The sequence below is a fragment of the Nilaparvata lugens genome, chromosome 10, assembly GCF_014356525.2.
Source record: "Nilaparvata lugens isolate BPH chromosome 10, ASM1435652v1, whole genome shotgun sequence".
NCBI lineage: Eukaryota > Metazoa > Arthropoda > Insecta > Hemiptera > Delphacidae > Nilaparvata > Nilaparvata lugens.
In genome coordinates, this window is record NC_052513.1 from 35,687,699 (window position 1) to 35,712,204 (window position 24,506).

General features: G+C 34.0%; 2 protein-coding genes across 5 annotated transcripts; one reads left to right on the top strand and one right to left on the bottom strand.

The window, feature by feature from the left end:
• Nucleotides 1-76: 76 nt before the first annotated feature.
• Nucleotides 77-12,805, top strand: LOC111064414 (epsilon-sarcoglycan). Of its 4 annotated transcripts, none has more exons than XM_039436724.1 (11): nucleotides 77-241; nucleotides 687-814; nucleotides 3,294-3,433; nucleotides 4,233-4,311; nucleotides 4,709-4,910; nucleotides 6,586-6,757; nucleotides 8,178-8,431; nucleotides 9,395-9,457; nucleotides 10,188-10,322; nucleotides 11,166-11,249; nucleotides 12,767-12,805. In XM_039436724.1, the coding sequence occupies exons 2-11, from the start codon at nucleotides 694-696 to the stop codon at nucleotides 12,783-12,785; spliced, it is 1,269 nt and encodes a 422-aa protein (XP_039292658.1). In that variant the 5' UTR covers nucleotides 77-241; nucleotides 687-693; the 3' UTR covers nucleotides 12,786-12,805. The 4 variants fall into 4 exon arrangements, with proteins under 4 accessions (XP_039292658.1, XP_022207833.2, XP_039292659.1 ...); XM_022352140.2 differs by lacking the exon at nucleotides 3,294-3,433 and adding an exon at nucleotides 2,742-2,881 and having other exon boundaries at nucleotides 97-241; XM_022352141.2 differs by lacking the exons at nucleotides 3,294-3,433; nucleotides 9,395-9,457 and adding an exon at nucleotides 2,742-2,881 and having other exon boundaries at nucleotides 83-241.
• A 4,964-nt stretch (nucleotides 12,806-17,769) lies between these two features.
• Nucleotides 17,770-24,422, bottom strand: LOC111064412 (COP9 signalosome complex subunit 5). The gene is made up of 4 exons (XM_022352137.2): nucleotides 24,048-24,422; nucleotides 23,509-23,743; nucleotides 21,848-22,042; nucleotides 17,770-19,799 (listed from the first exon to the last, which is right to left on the bottom strand). Exons 1-4 carry the CDS (start codon nucleotides 24,200-24,202, stop codon nucleotides 19,350-19,352), a joined length of 1,035 nt encoding a protein of 344 aa, XP_022207829.1. The 5' UTR covers nucleotides 24,203-24,422; the 3' UTR covers nucleotides 17,770-19,349.
• Nucleotides 24,423-24,506: the final 84 nt, after the last annotated feature.

The window sequence follows — 24,506 nt, forward strand, 5'->3', positions numbered from 1 at the left end:
GAAATTATTCAATAAATTTTGTTATAATATTCTATTTCTCATCTATCCCATTATCCCGGGATAATCATCTGTTGCAGCTTTCAGTATTGTCGTCTGCTAGCCAGGGCTAGCAGAAGTAAATTTTTGCTCTATTCAGAGCCGTAAATACCATCAAAATAATGATTTCAAACAATAATTCGAGTATTTTCCTCACATATTGTCAATTTTAACGTTCTATTAGACCATCAGCCATCTAAAGAAGGTAATATTGGATTATTCTTTTGTACTTTGAGATAATTACATACGATACCAGATTGGTTTGATACCTTACCTAAAAATGTATAAACAAACAAACTAATGAATAGTGCAAATAATAGTTTATAAAATTATGTTTTATAGATTTGATGGGTCATTAATAATTTAGTCAAACATATTTGAACATTATTATATTTTCTAACGTGACGGCAAATCTATTTAAATACAATATAACATTTTAAATTACAGCAAATAAAAGTTTTTCATCTACGTTAGGCTATAGTCAATTCAAATATTTATTATCAAACCTTCTAACTTTAAATAACTCACTCAAACTGGAGAAAGTACTTAAAATTTGCAGTTGCATTGTACCTTGTCCACTTTTAGGTTGGTTTTTAGTAAAAGTATTGCTTGTTCCTCTTTCTTCTGAATTTTATTTCATTGTTTTCCAGCCAGAAAATGATTCTTCTGCTTCTCATGGGCATCGCCCTTCCGGGTATGATAAATGCTGAACAGATTCATACAACTAAAGTTTTCATCATGCCAATTGAGCCAAGCTTTTTCAATTGGACTTCCGAGTGTAAGTATTCCTCTTTTTGTTGTCTGAGGATATATCTCCAAAATTCAAACTCAACAGTTTCGTCTTGAAATAAATATATAGAATTTGATTTATAAGATCCATCTAGAACTCTAGCTATAGTACTTATCTTAAGGTAGTAAGCGTATAAGTTAGAATGCATTTTTAAATTCCTTTAAATTTTTAAATGGTGCTTGATATTACGCAGCAGTCTTAAAGATATACCTCAATCAACATCCTAGTCAATATAATCCTTATATTGTATTTTTAGATTCTAGTTCTAGGACCCTGTAAACAACTCTTGGATGGCTTAGGCCTACCTACGTTTGTCAAGTTGGAAATATCTTTAGGTCTGGAAACTAAAGGTTTATTCTTCTCAGGATTTAGATATAGGGTAATTTATATTAAAACTATGAGTGTCTTGCCATATGGAATCGGAAGTTGTTGGTAGGTATGTTTACATATTAGACCATCACAATTTACAGAGGCTCTCAAGAGTGATTTATCTACATCGGAAGATGAGAAGACTACTCTTAGTGTTGAACGCCTGCTGATGCTGTACGGTACCATGCAGTATTTGCCAGCCACATTACAGTATGTCATCTTGATATGGGGACATTCGGCGCAAGTGAAGGACACACTCCTGCTCCAGAAAAAGGCACTTCGTGTAATGACGTTTAGCGAGTATGATGCACACTGTCAGCCCATATTCCAACGTTTGGGCATACATACAGTTCATAGCATGTACATATATTATGGTCATCGCTCCTACACGTCAGGAGAAACATCTGCACATTTGCTAGAAGGGAGGAAGTGCACTCACATAGAACTCGAAGGGAGGTTGACTTGGATGTGCCGCGCTGTCGCCTGTCAAGAGTGAAGGACAGTTTTCCTGTTTTGGCGGTGCGAATATTCAACTGCCTGCCGAACTCAGTAAGTACACGCCCAGTCAATGTGTTCAGAAGCTCATTGTCAAAGTGGCTTGTTGGAAGGAGCTTCTACCGGTTAGAGGATTTTTTCGACTAAACCTTTGCTGGACTGTGACGCTGCCTACAGTTTATGTGCCATGTTTTTAATTGACACGATCTATCCAGGAAGACCTGGCCCTGATCACGACTTTGGATATTTGGATTTGGATACACTATATAATGCCTTCCCTATTATGTGTCTGCACATAATATTGTCAAATACTGTTCCAATTTCAACCAATTTTAAATGACTTTATAGAAGTTACTATGAAACATACCCCATTCCTGAAAATAAAGGTCTTCAGACCCAAGTTTTACAATAAGACTTACTGTAAACTGTTAGCATTCCTTATGAATAACACCAACGCTCCACCGCTTGAGCCCAATTCTATAAATAGGTAAATAAAAATATAAATCTCAGTACCCTTTTAAATTATTTTGTCACAACATGATTTTCTATTACTTCAATCATTTGAAAATGGCATTAATATCCGAAACATGTTGTGACTAAATAATTTAAAAGGGTTCTGAGATTTATATTTTTATTTATATTAAAAGTAGTCCTAAAGAAAAAAGACCTCTAAATATGATTTGTGAGTTGTAAAATCGCCTCCCAGTGGCTCGGAACCCACCTAAAAATGTTGGCTCATTCATCTCTCATTATCATCTGCCTTATTGCTCACGAACAAGCCTAGAACTCATGTGGACATCACCCTCAGCAAAAAAAAAAAAAAACAGTGTTCACAGCTTGATTTGAATCGTAATATAGGTGCAAATTGTTTTATTAAGCAGTCCCAAGCACAATAATTCAGTCCCAGCATAATAATAGTTTGTTTTCAATTCAAAATTATTGTTTTCAAAAGTGTATTTTTTCCAAGATCATAACATTTCTAAGATGTAAAAATGTTCCCTATAATCAAATTCAAGTCCCACTTCAAGTGCATGTACACTTATTTTTACAGATTCAAGGAACCAATTCTCGTACCACCCTTCATTACTGGATGCTCCAGACCTTCCGCCCTGGATGTACTACATGTACAGTCTACGTCACAGGACTGGCTTCCTGTATGGGGTGCCACCTAAAACGCAGAAAGACTTGATGGTTGGTACCACTTTTTCCTCTCTTTTACATCACCTTCTTGTACTCTCTTGAAGACAAGGAAACTATAAAATATAGCATTATGACCGATTTGATTGTGCTAATAGATTGGTGTGATAAAAACAAAAAAAAATTCTTTAAACAGTTTGAGATTTTTTGATAAAAACAAAAAAAAAAACAAAAAAAAAAACAGTGTTCACAGCTTGATTTGAATCGTAATATAGGTGCAAATTGTTTTATTAAGCAGTCCCAAGCACAATAATTCAGTCCCAGCATAATAATAGTTTGTTTTCAATTCAAAATTTTTGTTTTCAAAAGTGTATTTTTTCCAAGATCATAACATTTCTAAGATGTAAAAATGTTCTCTATGATAAAATTCAAGTCCCACTCTAAGTGCATTTACTTATTTTTACAGATTCAAGGAACCAATTCTCGTACCACCCTTCATTGTTGGATGCTCCAGACCTTCCGCCCTGGATGTACTACATGTATAGTCTACGTCACAGGACTGGCTTCCTGTATGGGGTGCCACCTAAAACTCAAAAAGACCTGATGGTTGGTACTACTGTTTCTCTTTATTGCATCGCCTTCTTGTACTCTCATTAAAACAAGGAAACTATAAAACATAACATTATGAATGATTTGATTGTGCTAAGAGATTGGTGTGCTAAAAACAAAAAAAAAAAAAACAAATTTAATTTTGAAGACAAGGAAACTATAAAATATAGCATTATGACCGATTTGTTGTGCTAAAAGATTGGTGTGCTAAAAACAAAAAAAAAAACAAATTTATGCTTAAACAGTTTGAGATTTTTTGATAAAAACAAAAAAAGATCGAATCTTTTGTATTTTATTTTTATATTGATTATAAATTATAAAAGTATTTATATTTATGGATTAATATTATCTTTGTTTAGGTAGTGTTCAGTACAATATTATCCACTTATCAATTCATTTTAATCAACTCGAGTCCACCCATTTTAAATTATTGGCTAGACAATTCATTCATTTGTACATAATTCTCTTATCATAAAAATAATATTGAAAGAGGAAGAACAGGCAAACCGTATAATATTCCTTTCCCAAATTCAGATTAATATCAGTTTCAATTCAAATAGGATTAAGTCCAAAAATATTTTACTGTCAATACTCCAAACATAAGTATCAGCGTTTGGTCGAGTCATTTTAGCTAATCACAAATATAAGACACTTCTGATGAATCCATCTGTCACACATTGCCTGATTAGACTATTATGAACAATTTCAGCTTCTACTAGCCAGTAATCTAGAATGCTTGGACTCAATTTGATGATTTTATTATTAAAAATATAAATTCTATTGTAATTTTTTCCAGGTGGAAATTATCGGTCTCAACAAAAGAAACTATGAGACTAGAAGGCGCATTGTTCATATGAATGTTGTCGAGAAACCTGGTGAGTTTTTTCAAATATTTTGATTTTTGATATAAATAACTTACTAATTTCAATAATTGAAGTCGCTATTACTTCCCTACATGCCGAGATTCTATGCGATATGCAAAGAGAAACTTAACCACTTCTTGATTTGTGCCCTGAAGCTCCTGACGTTGAGACTCCTCTCTCCATTAATCAGAAAGATTCAGTTCATATTATACATTTTTTCATCGGAAAACAATCCTTCTTCTTGCTCAGCCTACAGAATGGAAAGTCTAATTGCAGTTTTCCTAATATTGACTTGGCCTATGTATTGTAATCCATTTATAGTATATTGCATAAAATCATTGAATTACAAGTCTCTTCCATTAAATATTGCCATTTCATACATTCATTTTTAATTCGTGTTTGTCGACAGACTCAGCCCAACATGAGGTTCAGATCAAGATCGACAACCTGAACGTGGAGGACATGTTTGACGAGAAGCGCCTCAATCAGCTGTTGGACGTGTTTCGACTGCAGCTGTGGCCGGAGAGTGCAGCCGACCTCTATGTGACCTTCCTCGCATCAGCTGTTCAGCTGGGAGCCAGGTTGCCCTTGAAGCCCAACGAGGGAGAAGGGTAGGTTGATAGGGATTGTACCGGATCAATTAATAGTTACAGATGGAAATATTACATAATTTTAATAATTTAATGATAATTATGGATCAATAGATCAATATCATCATCATCTTAGATCAGTAGTTGTTCAACTTGTCAGACACAACACAGCTCGAATTCTGAACTCAGTAACCATGTAGAAATGCTGTATAACTCTACTCTATCTAAAGTGAGCTTCATTATTCACATGTACCTTTAGGCTCAAATCACACTTACGCGACTCAAGTCGAGAAGAGACTGCGATTCCAGTCTCTTCTCGACGCAGCATGTGTTTTCAAATGGTGACACTTAGACCAGTCGACTCTAGTCTCTGCGACCTCACGACTGTGAAACTGAGTCGAGAGTCGACTCGACATGTTGGTCGAGCCTTGACTTGAAATGCATAGTACCGTGCATTTTTGAAGAAATTGAGATTATATGTTCTATGAAAGTGATGTTTTATAATTTTAGATAAGCAATATATTCATAATAATCATTATAAAATTTGTTACATACGCAAAGTGACGAATTGTATCTCATATTTTAAATAATGTGAGGTTAGAAAAGGAGTAGCATGGAACTGAAGTAGTGACAATGAGCAAGAAAGTCATAAGGGCGAGAGATTGGAGTATCCTCGACTGGAGTCGTACAAGTTGAGTCGAGGTAGTGTGAGTTGAGCCTTACATTTATCTATATCGCAAAATGTATCTATACTTCAATTCAGCCGAATGGAATTGATAGGCGATAGCTCTAGTGTCACTTCAAGTTGTCAGTAATTCAGAAATGAAATGCTTTATAAAGAAATTCTTGAGTGAGTAAATGATATCATACGAACAGTAAATACATGTAATCATTGTAATAGAATGTCTTGACTTTTTTATTTGATGAACTGGCGAAGTTTGGACAGTAATGTCCACTCTGTCACTTGACCACGAAATTATAATTGATTCTCAGGTTCACTAATCACAGATAAAGCCATTGGAAACAAAGACCTTAAAGATGCATAGACTCACATGCAGCGCTAGTGTCGTACTTGGAATTGAAATCGGCCATTGAGGGGGCAACCTATAAGATTATTACATACCAATGCCTTTGTAATCTATAATACTACAAATATATAGATATAATATCTCGTGCTAAAATACCCCAATGGCGGCCTTCAATTTTAAGTAAGAGCTATCATTGGGAAGGCATAGGCATTGTGGGTCTATATCTCTTTGAAAGGTCTTTGATTGGAAATGATTGGAAGGCATTGCTGCCACCTTTCCTTATCTACCACATTCTATATTACATAGTTGTGATTCAATTAGCATTGACGTTCAGCTGATAATCAGATTATCGGAGAGCTTTCCTGTCAACTCGTCTGAAAATGTCTGGAAAAACACTTTGTGTGGCTTGGCCCTTAGACCAGGGTGGCCAATCTCACTAGGTGTCAAATCTGCTCCTAGAAATCAATATTTTTAATAATAATGTATTAATTTTTTATTTTTATCAATAATTTTTTATTATGCACGGTACTTATTGTATGAATCAATTAAGGGTAAAATAAAATATGAAAACGAACAATTCAATATCACAAGAGGCCATACAAATATATAATTATATTTTAATACCACGATACTAATTCACTGGGAAATATTCGGTTGTTATCATGCAGAGTTGTGCTGAGACTTGGCAGCCGTGCGAAATTCTCAGCCATGCTGTTGGAGCTGCAGGAAGAGGTGCGTCCCCTCTGGAAGCTGGGATCCTGCCGTGGCTTCAAGCGCACCTCGGTTGAGAGGATACTGCGTGACAGCGGCTTCACTTTGGATTGGTGCACTTTCAGACTGGTCAGTTCCGATTAGTTGGTCTGTTTATTGATATCCTGTTCAAATTATTGTACTTGTTCATCCTCCACCAAATTATTTAAAATAATGATGTTGTATCATTGAATCAATAGAAGAATAAATTTAGTACTCGATCTGTAAGGGTCGAAACATTGTGGAGCGGCGAAGGTAGAGGGTAGCGGAGAAGGTAGAGGTATCAGAGAAGGTAGCTTGACGTGTTGAAAAGTAATGCATGTATTCAAATGTGTCAAAACATAGTTGTGTGGCGAATGGTGAGGATAGCTGAGAATGCTGGGAAGTAATGCATGTATTCAAATTTGTCAAAACAAAGTGGTTTGGCAAAGGAATAAGGTAATTAAGAGAGAGAAAAGTAATGCATCTCTTCAATGTGTCAAAACTTGGTGGAGTGACGAGTGTTAAGGGTAGCGGTGAAGGTAGCTGAGAGGGTTTGAAAGTAATGCTTGTATTCAAATGTGTCAAAACATGATGAAGTGGGAAAAGTAGGGTAGAAGTTAGAAAGAAGCGGGCACATCAAGATACATGCCGTAGTTTTTAACACTCTCGCCTACCTTCTTCACTACCTCCATCTTCGCCGCTTCTCTTAGTTTTGATCCTAACACAAGAGAATCGAATATTTCCAATTCCCTAAAACTGATGCTCAGCAAAATAATGGAAATCCAACAAAATTAAAAATTTAAAGTACATTTTATAATGTCGCATTATATTAGATTTAACGGCACTAAAATAGTCCAACGGAAGTTGGAACGGCTGAGTACCAATCCTCAACCCCTCCGCACCCATAGACGTTGCCAATTCGTCAGGTGTATGATAAAAAAGTAATTAATTCTCATTTATCAGCTGTGATGAACTCTTATTTGGCAACTTTGCACTCATCTGTTCAAATTTCAATTGGACTATTTTCGTGCGGTTGACCATAGTAATCTGCTCATTTATAGGCTTGTTCAATGTTGCTACTGGAAACTGTAACTGGGAAAATTGAAGCACTCGTTATTGAAATAGCTGGGAAACTGAGTAAACCTCTAGATATTTCAAGCATTAAGTTCCTCCTTGCGATTGTTAACCACTAATTATATCTAAATTGAATTTGAAAATATTTTAGTTTAGGAGGTAAAGAATTTTATGCTGAAAGCATTCAAGGCTTGATGTGTGAATCTTCAATGAATATTATTACAGTGTGAGAAAAATGTTATCATAGCAAGGAAAGTAGAATGAGGCCCAGTTGCACAAAAGCCTCTTGAATTTTAATCATAATTTAATTTCACAAGATCAGAGAAGGGTTTCTTAGAAATAGCTTCTCTGATTGGATCTTGTGGCATTAAATCGGTATTAAAAGTTTACAGACTTTTGTGCAACCGGGTGAATGTGTGCTTTACCAGATTTTCTATATTTTGAATGGTTTCAGGTGGAGCAATCGATGACAGAATCTCTACCGGGGGGCAGTTTGCAGCACCAGACCGGTTCACAGCAGCACGACAGCGTTCTACTTTCGACCAACTATGTGCGCTGGGACAGCGTGTGGATCCGTCCTTCCCGGCTCGATCTGCCCATGCGCAACTACGTATCAGAGTTCACGCTCATCCTATTCTTCCCAATGGTTATCATGATTATGTTGGCTATACTTCTGTCGACTATACTCTGCTTCCATCATGAGGGAATGTAAGTTGATGCTATCTACTATTCTCCTAAAACAAACCCTTTTCGTCTTTTTGTTGTTTTCCTTTTTCTTTGTTCTATTCTTCTCTTATTTTGTTGTTTTTCCAACCCTCTTAATCTTCTTATGTTCCCTAGTTGTATTTTTTTCTATTTATTCTCTTTCCCATAGTTGTTCCTCTGTCTCTACAGTACTTCTTTTTATAAATTAATCATTTTCCTTACATTTCTGCTGATTCTCCGGATCATTCCTCTATTCTTCCTTCCTCTTTGTCATATTGACATCTTCTTTATCTCGTTGTTCTACACATCATTTAAACAATCAATCAATAATTTCATTCAATTCAACACAAGATACAAAAATAAACACAATCAAATTACAAATTTCTAATAAAATACAGAAAACAAGCTTCATGGTGGGGTGTGCTGAAAGGAAAGAAAAGTGCAATACCTAGCCAACCTTGGTTTCCAATGTAATAGGCTGGTTGAGGGTATAAGAGTAAGGCATTAATTTGTGGCGTATAATATTCATTTTTTTATATGATTATATATTCTGATTTAATTATATTCATTTTTCTGTTTCTTTACCTTCAAATTATTATTATTTGTGAGAGTATCATTATCTCTCACTCATTTTCGTGGTGATTTCTTTTAAATATGTTTTTCCTTCCTATCCTCTGGTTTTTCCCACTACTCACTCGCCTCCTTTTTCCTTTCTCACACACTTTCATTGTTCTTCCTTCTCTCTTGGTCAGTCTTTTTTCTTAATTCGTTATTCGTTCATTGTTGCTATGAAAATAATACTTAGTCATGAAGTTTTGGAAGCAAATTTGTATTGTGTATATCAATTTTTAATAAATTAGTAATCTTCTACAGTGAAATTTTGAATATAGACATCGATGTTATGTTTCATCATATTATAACTTCATTATGAATAGATTTAGATTTGTATATTCTATTTGATTGCAGGGAAGATGATACATCCAGTCAATTCTTTGAATCAGTGTTTACAATTTGTGAAGATTGTTGGAGGTAGGCTATGTGTGCTGCCAAGGGTTGGTTTTTAATTTTGGGTTTCTCGAGTGGTTTTGGAGTTTATTGGTTGAGTTTGTTGATTCATTAATTTGGGTTTTAGATTTATCTAAACAGTTATATGGTTTCATGAAAACTAAAGGGGTGAGTTTGAATTCTGGATTCATTCTGAATCTGAATCAAAATTCTGAATTCTGGAGTGGTTTTGGAGTTTATGAGTTGTTGAGTTTCTAGATTCATTTATTGACTATCATTCGAGTTATAAGCTAATTCAGCTTTGATAGTTGTTTGAAGTTGGGTGTTACACCGTGTAAAAATTGTTTGTTTCACTAACTCTATTTCTTAAATTCTGGGCTTATCTCCTCGAAGTTATTCTTTTGTTTTCATTTATTTGTCAATACAATAAACACAATGATCAATAATAAAATATAAAATATTCTGAAAGAGGAAAACTAAGATCAGCTTGTACTATTAATATTTCAAATTGTAATGGTAACTAAGCCCAAAATGTTATATATATGCCAGGAACTTCACATTTGAATCTCATGTGAATAAATTTAAATTTGAAGAGTTTTCTAAATAAATTGTATTCAAATTGTCAGTATTCCTCATGAATAACATCAATAATTCCCATTAAACCATTGTTGATAGTTCAAAGTAAAACTAATTATTCCAAGATTTCAATATTTTGTATTTATTAATACATTTTATTTGTTGTGTTCTGTTGTAGAAGCAAGAGAAACGAAGACACTCCCGATGTGCTGATGGTGCAATACGACGCAGTACACCGGGCAACCAGCACTCTGCGCTCTCTGTCTAGCTCACGCACCGGCAATGATGCCACTCTTCTCAAGGATAGTCCACGGTGAGAACTCGCGCTTCCTTGTATCAGTGAAAATAAAACTATTTGATTATTTTATCAATTATATTTTTAATATATGAATATTTTTAGTTACAATAATGTAAAATATTTCTTCTACATTTAGTTTTGAAGCATCTAAATTTGAAAATCTACTTTGTGAAAATACTTGAGGACTGAAAATTTTGTGAATTGAAGAACTACAAGACTTGACCTATTTCGGACTATGTGTTATCTAAATTTGGGAATGGAATTGTCCAACCTTACCTTATGTTTCCTCTCCATATCATTTTGATAATGTACTTATTGTATAAATGAATAAAGAATGAATAAATTCAGTTCTTTTCGTGCTATAATGCTAATTGAACATGTATTCATTTAGTATGTATTCTATTGTTATATTGTCAAATTATAGAGAAAATATAGCAACAGAAGATATCCCATGGTATGAGGCTGTTTCAAATCTCATTGTTAACTCAAGCTGATATGTAAAATCATAGAGAAAATATACCATAAGAAGATATTCCATGGTATGAGGCTGTTTCAAATTTTACTGTTAAGCTGATAGTCCAAGTAGTTGTTTTTCGTGGAGCTATGTGACGCTGGTAGTCTCCCATACTGTGCTGCTCTTACACTCACCCGTCAAAACCGAAATAATTTATACAATAGTCAACAGTAATCTGATTGAGTTTACAAAATTTGGAACATAAACTACCTATAACATGGGTTATCTTCTTATGCTATATTTTCTCTATGGTCAATACACTCAAACGTTCAGTTTATCTCTAAATTTTGATGGTTTCAGATTTTTTATTTATTAAAATTTCATTTTTTCTCAATTTTTTTCAGGTTGTCTTCTCGTGATCGTTCTACCTCGGCAGCAGTCCCTGGTGCAAGACCCAGTCCTCCTCCCTACGCCGGACCCAAGTTGAAGTAAGTTATTCCCTTGCTTCTATATAAGGAATAAAACTAATACATTTATGAAATTCAGTTGAGATTTGTGCGATAAACAAAGCACCAACTGACCAAAACTTTCAATAAATTCAACACTTTTATCAGGGATGTTGCAGAATTGGTCCACAATGGAATAAAAAACTTACTCCCGGTTTCACAAAACCTTGTTGAATTTTAATCATGATTAAATGCCCTAGAACCAATCAGAGAAGGGTTTTTATTTAGGAAAGAAGACTTCTATGGTTGGTTATCGTTGCATTTAATCTCGATTAAAATTTTTAAAAACAGATTTTGTGCAACCGAGCCAATATGCTTTCTTTATCACTTGAATAAGTATTACTAACTTACTAGTAGTCAATAATCATTGATGTAGAACAATATATTGTTTTTATTTCATGGTCTTGAAAGCTTTACCTTGCGCTAGTCCTAGATTAAAATTGACCTGGGTTAGTGCAACCCAGCCGACGATATTCCATTTACTTTTGTTCGAATCATATCTGATCAACATATTAGATCTGTTTAATTCATCCTGTAAACTATTCAACTATAGTGCGGTCCACGCTACAATGGCAGTGGAGAAAAATATGAGAACAGCGTTGATGATTCTCTGCCTTACATATGCTTCTACAAAGGATAGCAGATACCAGTATATCTGATGTAATATTACCTTTTAATTATTGTTTATAATAATCAATTATATTTTATTCGTCAAGGAAATATATTTTTCATTGATTAAGTTATAAATTTCTATAATTGAGATGAAATATTTTTCAATCTTTATATATATATATAAAAGCGAAATGGCACTCACTCACTGACTGACTGACTCACTCACTCGCAGAACTAAAAATCTACCGGACCAAAAACGTTCAAATTTGGTAGGTATGTTCAGTTGGCCCTATAGAGGCGCACTAAGAACGGATTTAGAAAAATTTCCAAAGATACGTCCAAAATCTGCGTTTTTCCAGCGTTTTCTCAGCTTTATCAAGAACAAATGAACAGAAAATGTTCAAATTTACTACAGAAGCTCAGCTGGGGTGTTATAATGTTGTGTTTGAAGGAATTTGAAATAACGTCAAAGATACGCCAAAAATTAGCGTTTTTCCAACGTTTTTCTCAGCTTTTCTGCGTTTTCTCACCTTTTTCAATAATTGATGGAAATATATTTAAAAAAATTCAGTAGGTACATAGGTTTAGCTGAGGTGGAAGAATTTTGTTCGCCAAAGATACACCGATATAGTAACAGGTGTTTTTCTACGTTTTCTAAAATTTTCGAGATCAAATTGACATAAAACGTTCAAATTCGGTACAGTGGTTCCGCTGAGGCCTACATTCAGGCGAGCGAAGCGAGCCCGCTGATCTCATTTTTGGACGATCCAGTCGGGGTCCAGGGGGACCATTAATCAAATACCATTGTCATTGCAACTTGAACCTTACTAAAGAATTAAAAATTTGAAAAATTTCAAATACAGTAATCAAACTTTTTGAACTTGCAGTGCCCGTGTGGATTTCTGACAGTACCTGGAAGAAGAACCGAAAACCTGGTACTGCTAAACTGCAATCGATTTCAACGAAAATAAGGAAACTTCTTGCGACTGGTCTAACAAAAATCTGTAACCAAACTTTCTTCTAAACCTTTTCTATTTAGCATTTGATGTATCCCTTCCAATAAGGTAATAATTTCTAATTACCATTATAGGTAAGTCTTTGATTTGAATTACTACATTATTAACCATGGTTGTACAATGTTACCAAATAATATTAGAATTGATGGGGGAGAACTCTTTCAATCCTAGCTTACCGTAAAACCAAGATTAGACTTGAACAGTAAAAACAAGTTTAATCCTAGATTTCCATTAAATAGCAATTACCTGAATAATTGCCATAATAATAGTAAATTTATCAACTGTAGATCTACTTAAATCTCACCCTTAGTAATTTCCGGAATACAGTAGTTAAATGTAAGACACAATACCTTTCCCTAAAATACCCGCACAGTAGTAATCCCCCTACTAAACGTCTGTGGTCTAATATTGGTCTAACATATTAATTGGATATTGATAGTATTATTAGATTAGCTAGCAAGCAATCAACTTAATAACTTCCAAAAGCCGAAAATCGTAGACTTTTTCAATCATTCTAGTCAATTTATAAATCTTATCTAGTCATTTAATCTAGTGAACTAATGTGTCAGCTTAATACTAGTATTTTATACGTTTAATTGATAATTACTTGGCATTTCGAATAAAAATAATAATTTCTGAATTACCAATATCTATTATAAAAAATGTAGAATTAATTATTCACTTCTACTTCTTTCAAAAGAAAGTTTTAGTAATGTTTTATTTAGTCATAACAATTTATTATTTGACTGTTATCAATATCAAATATTGTACCTGATTTACAGTATTTTACATTTTCCATATTTTTTTCATGTTTATTAATATTTTCTGGGAACTATTGTTTCCAAATTCATTCAGCTATTTTATTATCAAGATTTGTGATATAATTTTTTCATGTTTCAATCGTTTTTTCATTACAGTACCTGAAATACAAGTTTATTAAGTTAAGTTGTCTATACTAATAATACTCCAAGGTGCTTATAAAACCAACTTCTACAATTTTTATTAAATATCTATTACCTTTTAATATTTGTATACATTTAGAGAAACATTGCATCTTATAAATAGTGAGGTAAAATTGCACAACAATCCAATGCTTATGTAAATGAATGTATCCTGCCAGTAGTATCATGTCATATTAGTCTTGAAATAGATTTAATAAGTGTGAAAATAATAAATTTTATGAGAAGTAAGTTCATGTGGTAAACTCACCACAAAACTTTCATAATTCATTTAATACGTTCTTTCATAATGAAGTATCAAATCGTCATCATTAAGCTGTTCAGTTCAATTCTACTAGAAATAGAACTGTATGCATGTATATCTTATTCTGGGATGTAACATTCATAATTCATTTATTTAATATGTTCTTTCATGATGAAGTATTAAAACATCATTAAGTTGTTCAGCCAAATTCTACAAGAAATATAACTGTATGCATGTGTATCTTATTCTGGGATGTAACAAAAATTTATGCAAAGGTTAATAAGGAATGTAGTGTTTGAGATGAAATCTTGATTGATTTGTAATTCAGACTGTAATGATCAACACTTGTATCTGTAATAAATAATATTGCAAATAACTTGAATATTGTAATTTTAGAATAATAATCATTGCATTTGTTTGTTTATCCAGTTACAATAGTCTCAAATGAGAAATAAATGTTTCGATGTAGCAATAATGTATTTGTATTTCTTTGGACAGCCATTAATTTGTATAAATTAGATAAAATACTCTTATAGAATTGATTTGCTTGGATAATGGGGTAGATGTTCCAAAAAGGTCATAATCATGAACAGATTGTTTTAATAGAGAATAGATTTGGGAATTTTTTAATCAAGAAAACTTAGGTCTTTCTTGGCTTGGTACTATTGGATTTTGTAAATTTCTCTTGAAATCAGTTTACTTGTAATATTATCAACTATTAATGAATAACTATTGATCTATTATAAACTAGAATATTTGTTTAAAAAATCTGGTGTGGCGCACTCACACAACTTTCCTTGCCGTTATGAAAATTGATCACCTGACGCTAGTGTTCCCGCGCATCTCAAGTCTACTATTGAAAGATTTGAGCCAGCTGGTGACAGGGCAATAACGCTGGAGACACACATGAGGTCTGCTATCTCTTCATAGTGAATGATTCAATAGAATCAACAATAATTTTCAATCGAATAATCACATTTTCTCGAATTTAAAGCTTATTTTCAATTTTAGGTGAAAATGTTACTAAACATTAATTGTAGAGATTTTCATGCTCAATCTACTCCACTTGATTTTTTTTGTTTAAATTGTATCTGAAGCCTGATAATTGGAAATCTAAAATCGAACTTTGCATTGATGGGGTGGAGCTCCTGAAATTTTTACAGATATGGGACTTGTGGCAGTTGATAGAGCTTATCGATGACTATTTTATATCGATGGCTAAGGAAATATATTACAAGAATCAAATAAACAATTGCAAAGGTAATCCTAAAAAGCTTTGGAAAAAAGTAAATGAAATCATAAACGAAAAGTCCGTAGAGCACTATTTTCACTAAAGCTTCTTTCCCAAGCCATTTCAAAATTGCCAGAATTAAGCCAATTTTTAAAAAAAGTGATAGGAATGATCCCTCCAATTATAGGCCTATAAGTCTACTTAGTAATTTAGCTAAAATAACTGAAAAATTATTAAAAAAACGCTTATTTGATTATATAATTAAATATGATATTCTTGAAACAAATCAATTCGGTTTTCAGACAAACAAAGGTACAGAAGATGCACTAAGTCATTTTTTGAGGATAGTAATTGACAGTATGAACAGAAATAAAAAGACAATAGCTGTTTTTCTTGATCTCTCGAAGGCTTTCGATACGGTTCCCCATGATAATTTATTTAAAAAACTAGAAAATCTAGGAATAAGAGGCATTGCTCTTGATTTGTTAAAAAGCTATTTGTGTGATAGGTCGCAAACTCTTTCATTAAACAATTTTAATTCATGTGAGAGTGCTGTGCGGTTACTCCCTTTTGGATTGCCTCAAGGAACAGTTTTATCCCCTCTTCTTTTTCTCTTATATGTAAATGATCTCCTTAAACTCAGTCTTGATAATGGTAAAATAGTTTCTTTTGCCGATGATACAGCCATAATTTTTTCGCATGAGAGTTGGACCAATGTTTTTAAAGTTGCTGAGGATGACATGAATATAGTCAAAAAATGGTTGGACTCAAATACTCTTAGTCTTAATATTTCAAAAACCAAATTCATAAATTTTGCTGCAAATGCAGGTGGTCAACCAAATGCAGAATTTAGAATGAAGCTGCATTTGAACTGCACAGACACTCTCACCTGTGACTGCCCATCTATTGAAAAAGTTAATGAAATTAAATATCTGGGTGTAATAATAGATGAATATTTGAGGTGGAGTTCACACATAACTTTCCTTTGCAATAAACTAAAATATGCAAACTATAAATTTTACAAAATTAACAACATTTTCAACTTGGAAAGTCTTAGGATGATATACTATGCTTTTGTACAGTCTTTAATTCAATATGGTTTAGTTGTATGGGGTGGAGCCTATGACACTCACCTTCTTAATTTATTTTTGATTCAAAAGTACATTATTAAGACAATTTTAAAAAAACCTAGGTTATATTCAAGTGAATCACTCTTTATTGAATTTAATGTAATGACAATAAGGCAACTTTATTTCAAAAGACTTCTTAAACATATTGTGAAAAACAAAGATACATTTATCAGAACTGATAAACTGTTTTATAACTTAAGACCTGACACATCTTTGAAGTATATTATCCACGATTCAAAGTTGAGCTTTCTAAGAAGACAGATCATGTATATGAGCACTAGATTTATAAATATTTTACCTTTTGATTTTGAATTAAAAGTCCAAGATAGAATGATCGATACTTGGATTAAGGAGAGGTTCTTTTTTTCACTGGGAGCGGAATGGTGGTAGTGCCAATTTGATTTGTCTTTTTTCTCATTTAAAAATTTTTTTTCTCATTTAATTTTGTTTCTCATTTAATTTTGTTTCTCCTTAGTTTTTAAGATATCTATGTATTTACTCGTTTATTCTTTTTAGTTGATCTAATTTTTCAAGTTTTTGATTTTCTTTTTATTTATTTATTTAATACTCCCACCAGCGGGCAAGATGTTTTTTCTTTTGCTGGTGGCGCCTAAAAAATTCTACTTTTATCTTAGGTTTTCATGATTAGTCAAGTTCTATTCTATGTTATTTCTCAGTTTAAGATATTATGTTTTTGTTAGACTTGTCTATTTCAAATTTTTGTAATGTATGAATTTTTTGGCAAATAAATTTCAAATTTTAGGTATGAATTTGATCAAAATCGTTGGAGCCGTTTCCGAGAAAATCACGAAAAACCCTGTTTTTGACAACATTTTCGCCATTTTAGCCGCCATATTGAATTGCATTTGATCGAAATTGTTCGTGTCGGATCCTTATAGTGAAAGGACCTTAAGTTCCAAATTTCAAGCCATTCCGTTAATTGGGAGATGAGATATCGTGTACACAGACGCACATACACACATACAGACCAATAACCAAAAACCACTTTTTTGGACTCAGGGGACCTTGAAACGTATAGAATTTAGGAATTTGGGTACCTTAATTTTTTTCGGAAAGCAATACTTTCCTTACCTATGGTAATAGTGCAAGGAAAGTAAAAAATAGATCTATTTAGTCCGTAGTATGTGTCAACAGCAGCTACAGTGATATTCGCTTCAAACTGTCAGCATTAGATCAATGGGAAGCATTGATGTTATTCCCAAGGAATGCTGACAGTTTGAAGTGAATAGGATAACACACATTACAGTAGCTAGAACAAAATGTATCAAGGTAGAGAAAAAATTCACACATAGAAATAGACAAGATTTATTGATTATATTTGACTTAAAAAAATTGTTCAACTGAATTCCAATTTTAGAACGAGAAGATAATAGCATGAAACTTTTGGAGTAGTAGTTTTAAAAAGTTACATCTCATGTCAATCATGAATATCATTTTACAGCTTGTATCAGTTTTAACCAAAAGAATATTAATAACTTTTTGAAACAACATACACATATATTTTGAAACAGGACACAATTCCAATAAGTAAATACTAATTATCATATAGTCAGAAAGAATGATTGATCACTAGTCATTTCAACACCCTTAAGCGGCCCCTAGACAGTCAATACTATTGTACATTATAGTTGTATTATACTTAACAGGTCACAGTGTCTATGACGTGTTTATTCTAGTTGTTTGGCCTGATGTTAAAAAAGGTACAAAATAAAAATATAAATCTCAGTACCCTTTTGTTCTTTTTTATTTCTTTGGACAGCCATTAATTTGTATAAATTAAATATACTCTTATAGAATTGATTTGCTTGACAATTGGGGTAGATGTTCCAAAAATGGTGATAGATAATCATGAACAGTATTTCATGATTATTTTGTGACAAAATGATTCAAAAGGGTACTGAGATTTATATTAAAAGTAGCCCTAAAGAAAAAAGACGAAGGTACAAAAATATTGAATGCCTAGTGACCACATTACAACACTTCCACTTCAATATTCACTCCAAAAAACAATAATCGAAAAAGTTTCCAATCACTTAAAACAGGTGTCCTTCTGAAGGTCGTCACACACCCAGCTACGTGTAGCTAGAAATGCGTTTTCTATGCTGAGAGCTACGCTACGCTGTTGTGAACGGGACAAATTGCGTAGCGTGGATTACCATTGGGAAGATGGGACGGCTACGTCTACCGAAGACATAATTTCTAGCTACACGTATCTTAAGGTCTCTTCACATTACGCTAAGCTGAAATACGTCTTCGGACGACGTAGCCATCCTTTGTCACAAAATCAAAAGCTACGCTTCGCTGATGTGAACGGGACAGATACGTAGCTTGAAGGATTCAACAATTGAAGAAAGGACGTATTTCAGTATAGCGTAGCCAAGTGTGAAGAGAGGCTTAAACGGGCGCCTTGACCGTTTTATTAATATGATTGAACAGCCGATCTTTAACCATCTGCTCCACCAATATTCACTCCACAAAACAATAATAGAAAAACGTTTTCAGTTAATTTAAACAGATGTATCTCTGAACGGGCGCTTTGGCCGTTTTATTAATATAATTAAACAGCCGATCTTTAACCACCAAACCGTGGATTTAAACAGGAGTCTCTTTAAACGGGTGCCTTGGCAGTTTTATTGATATAATATTAAACAGCCGATCTTTAACCACCAAACCGTGGATTTAAACAGGAGTCTCTTTAAACGGGTGCCTTGGCAGTTTTATTGATATAATATTAAACAGCCGATCTTTAACCACCAAACCGTGGATTTAAACAGGAGTCTCTTTAAACGGGTGCCTTGGCAGTTTTATTGATATAATATTAAACAGCCGATCTTTAACCACCAAACCGTGGATTTAAACAGGAGTCTCTTTAAACAGGTGCTTTGGCAGTTTTATTGATATGATTAAACAGGCGATCCTTGACCATCTGCGCCATCAACCCGTGTATTATCTCAATGGTGGTCTTGCAGCTGTCCTTGGAGGCCTTCAACAGTTTGTCCTCAGTGCGTCGGTCATGCGGGTCGGTTCCTCCCAGCATGAAGCAGCCGCGACCCAGCGACGACTCAGACTGTTCCAGTTTGTCGGACAAGTCGAATATCTGTCCCGTGGTGTAGTCGGCATTGGTGATCAGTGAGGACGACGACAAAGTGTTGACCCAGTACTTGTTCCAGAGCGAGTCGAGCAGACGTCGGTCGAGCGCCGACTTGAAGTAGGTCACGTCCAGGGAATAGTACTGCTTGCAGTGCACCCCAAAGTCCTCAATCTTGTTCAGCGGGATCGTCTGGTATTCGGAGGGTTCTTCGTTGGCCGGTTTGTAGCCCTGCAAACGAGCAAACAAACAAAATTGTAGGAAATTACACAAGAATTTTAGAGTTATTCTTGACATGGAGGGACTTGGAGCGACAGAAAAAGATGCTTAGGATCCAACTACGAAGAGACAGTTTGTTGGTGCGGCCAAATATCAACTTAGATATAGATGCCATGGGAGTAAAGGTGTATTCAGACCAACCTATTTTGATATGCAGAGTGGCAGAGCAACAGAGCACAGATATCTGATCGTCCGCAGATTTTGTATTCACATAAAAAACATTCGCTCTGTTCTCAGTTTTAGTAATGTTTAGAAGGCGTTTCTTCAAGATCTCTGCCGATTCCTCATTTTTCATTTTTTTAAGCAAACTCGAGCCAAATTATTAATTTCAAGGCGCTGAATCCGAATCTGAAATTATAATTTTTCTATCTCCATTTTTACGCGATTTGGGTTTTTGATGAGAGAACTTTACGTCCGATCGGATGGCTGGAGAAAATCGCTTCCAGAGCGATTCGAAAACATCTGCATGCCAGCAGAGTTTTCTTGGAAACGTCGGCTGGCAGATATCGGCGATGTGAACACCTGCATTGCTTAATCCGGCTACAGATCTTTTTACATCCATCCATCCACAGACTCTGCAGAGCTGCCGAGTTTGATGTGAATACTACTTAAGGAAGTAAGCAAGAGTAATTCTACCCTACGCATTGTATCGTTTCCGTTGGTGGAGACCAACTCCGCGAGTTGAAGCATTCATTACCCCAACAGCCATGATCCCAAATTCCCCATGATTTAAATTTCATTGTGTAATAAGGATCACGACTGCAAAGCTTTCTGAGCACTTCAAGTGGAATTTTGATTCAATTTCTGAATTGAAATTACGACAGAAATAAAATCTAGACTTTCAAATTTCATGCTGCCACCATTTGACCTGCAAGTGAATGAAAAATTATGGATCATCTCTTTCCGAGAGTAAAAATGTAGAGAGAACAAACAACTCTTTCCCCGTCTGTGAATATTTTTTTTTTGTATCAACTTTTATTACATCAATAGATAGAGAAAACATAAATTGATAATAATATCATTATTTATATAATTTGATTGTATGGTAAGAGATGATTTGGTATTTCTACATAATTGAAAGAATAAGACGTTGATGTTGTCAATACCACTACTGTATATTTGTTCAGCTGAAGATATGGAAGGTGTTGCTGTGAAACCTGGTTCTGTAATTTAAATTAATTTTGAACAAGTATAGTGGTATTGACAACAGCATCATCTTATTCTTTCGATTTCATTATTACAATTTCAACTCAAAAAAGCGTATCCCCGATAGCCCTGTGCTCCTCAATCACCTCACTTCACCCTACATGTATTGTAACAAATACTTGTACTCTGTTGCATATCCATACTTTTTCACCATTAAAATTAAACTTCAATTTTAAAAACAGGACGTATCACAAGGTGATTACCCGACTAATATTCCTATTATTTGCTGAAATATTTGTAATTGATGTAAAAGTAGTTAAACTTGAATTTTAAAAACACTTATGGAGTGAAAGTGCAATTACATTGGCAGTGACGATCGTTTCGACCTGTTGATGGTCATCATCAGACTGTAGGAATTTCAGTTCATCAGAATTAAATGAAAAAGACTAAGAAATTGTCAAAAACACACAGATTTATTGATACTTAGAAAGACCAGTTTTGGTTATTACACCATTGTCAATCTCTGATAAACCTAATCTCTGAGTTTATCAGAGACAATGGTGTTATAACCGAATCTGGTCTTTCTAAGTATCAATAAATCTGTGGGATTTTGACAATTTCTTAGTCTTTTTCATTTAATATGAATAATTCCCACAATATCAACTTCTCAACTACACAAACAGTTCATCAGAATTCCTACAGTCTGATTATAACCAACAACAGGTCGAAACGATCGTCACTGCCAATGTAATTGCACTTTCACTCCATAAGTGTTTTTAAAATTCAAGTCTAACTACTTGTACATCGATTACAAATATTTCAGCAAATAATAGGAATATTAGTCGGGTAATCACCTTGGGATACGTCCTGAAAGCTCCGAGGCAAACTTTTCCGGCAGAAATGGTGCGGACGGGATCGATGACAATGGCGACAAAAGGCTCCTGGAAGTTCTGGTTGAGCATCTGAGTGGAGACGTCGATGCCAGACAACCAGCAACCGTAACCCGGATGACTGTGGTACCACCCGATCGCGTTCTCCTGTCTGCCCACCTGTGAAACGGGCGAAAGTATGCACATTTAATACACAAGATATTAACAAATTAATAAATAAAAATAGAAAAATATATTGGATAAACAAATTTAGTATTATATTAGGGAAATTATTATTATTTAGGTGCATACAGATATATGCGCCACAAACAGGCGGATTTCACTTTTCATCAACTGATGTTATGCTTATTACATTTGCCTATTATGTTATTTTGTGTAACAGAGTTTTTATTTATATGAATACTTTGATTGTCTATCTTGCTTAACTTTGTTTTGACATTTATCATTGTTTTGTATTATATTTGAAATGGCAAATAAAATTTGATTTGATTTGATTTGATTTGTACCTTACTGTTTTTCCTCCATTTCTTCCTGTGCTAAGAGCCACCTCAACACAAGAGGTGGAATTTCTTTAAGATTTGATTTCTAATGCCTAGTCTACACTATCGCCGAGATGGTAAGCTTGGCAACGTTGGTCTTGCCATCCACACTGCAATGTGACCTTTTGTGGATGCTCTGCTGGCCACTCGTCTTAGCTTAGGTAGCCTTGCTCGACAAATGTTGGAGCTATGGCATGCGATGGCAAGTGAATGTGAGCGCTGGCAAAGCAGCCGTCCACATTCTTACGCTCGTCGTCATTTGTTCACACTGGGCGATAGTGTGGATGAGGCATGATAACAGACATGTGGCTATCAAATATTTAATGAATTTAAAAATGATCATAGCCTACATCTAGTTTGTTTTTTGTTCATGCAAAATTATTTCTTCAATAGGTGAATATTTTCTATTTTAGTGATAATAATGTGAAATATTTCTTTCATGTTTGGTTTTAAAGCAGTTAAATTTAAAAATTTACTCTGTGAAAATGATTGAAAATTTTGTGAAGTGAACTACAAGACTTAACCTACCTATTTCAGACTATGTGTAACCTTATCTAAATTTAGGAGAGGAATAGCACAAGGTTACATTATTTTTTCTCGCCCTATCATTTTGATGATGTACTTATTGTATGAATCAATAAAGAATAAACCTGTATGTATAACTATTATCATATTTGTTATTCTATTTCTTGGAAGAAGAATCGTACGGGCTACTTACATTATTATTAATCTATATTTATTTATTAATTCATATATCTTACAAAAGTTATAAGGAATAACGCTAATATAACTGCCATAAATTTATATGTCTCTTCTCAATTGTCTTGTGATACCTTGATATTAGTTCTGGTAACTTCAAGTAATGTACCAAAATATATAATTATTAACCACTTAACTTCTTTATATTATTAGCCTACCATAGTAAAAATTATATTTCCGTAGCTTGAAAATTGATCTGGGGACAGTTTCATATCTAGTGTAAATATTATCGATATCAAAAATATTCAATAATTTCAATATCGGTAATGCGTACACCAGGTGTACGCCTACCTAATGATATTTTATTAATTGTAGCGTTTAACTTACACTCTTTGCCGCTTCAATGTAAGCAGTCATGTATTCGTAAGCCTGAGCTTGAGCGTTGACTCGGGTCTCGGTTCCTTCAACCGGCAACGCAAAGGAATCCATCACAATCATAGTATTTGCGTCTACTTTACCCAAAAGAAGACCCATAACTTCCAAAGTACCTCCAGAACGCGCGTGCATTACCATCTTGAGAAGAGCCAGTGCTGAGATTTTAATGTCTTTGAAGAAATGGGGACTGAAAAGTAAATGAAATATAGTTAGAAAGAATAACTTCAAAAGATTTATCAACTATCAGTACTTTTAAATATTTGTGTTGATAAGATTGAAATACGGTATAGAATACGATAGAATTTAATTGTGTAGATAAGGCTTAATAATCTATGAAGAGTATTCCACAAGAATTAGAATTATAGAATATAATTATAATATTGTATAATTACTATATAATTATATTATTAATTGTAGGCTGGAATTTATTTATAAATCAAGTTTGTTCATTGTTGTTGCACTAACCTAGCTATACGCCAAATTAAACTTACTCTTTCTCCCATGGTTTCGCTGTTAGGATATCTTGTTGCTGCTTTCTGTCGTAACGATAAATTTCATCCACCGAACTTATAGTTTCCATATTATTTGATAATTCCCATGTTTTACGAGCAATAGATGTTTGAGATTCACTCGATGATCCAGCCATGTTGAATTTAGGTTAGGAAAAAGACCGCTGTATCAAGCCAAATAAACCTGAAATAATGCTACAATAATTGTATCACAATTTCACTCCACGTAGAAATTATAATTCAACTTGGCTTATACACTTGAGAAAACGTCAATAACCACCATAAATTTTTATGAAAAATACAATAACACACAACAGGATAACCAATAAACGAGACGGACGCACGGAAGCCATAAGCAAACAGCTGATTTTAGGGTATGATCACTGGTATGATGTCATCCGTTATTTCAATCATATGATGCAAAATGCAATCATTTGTGAA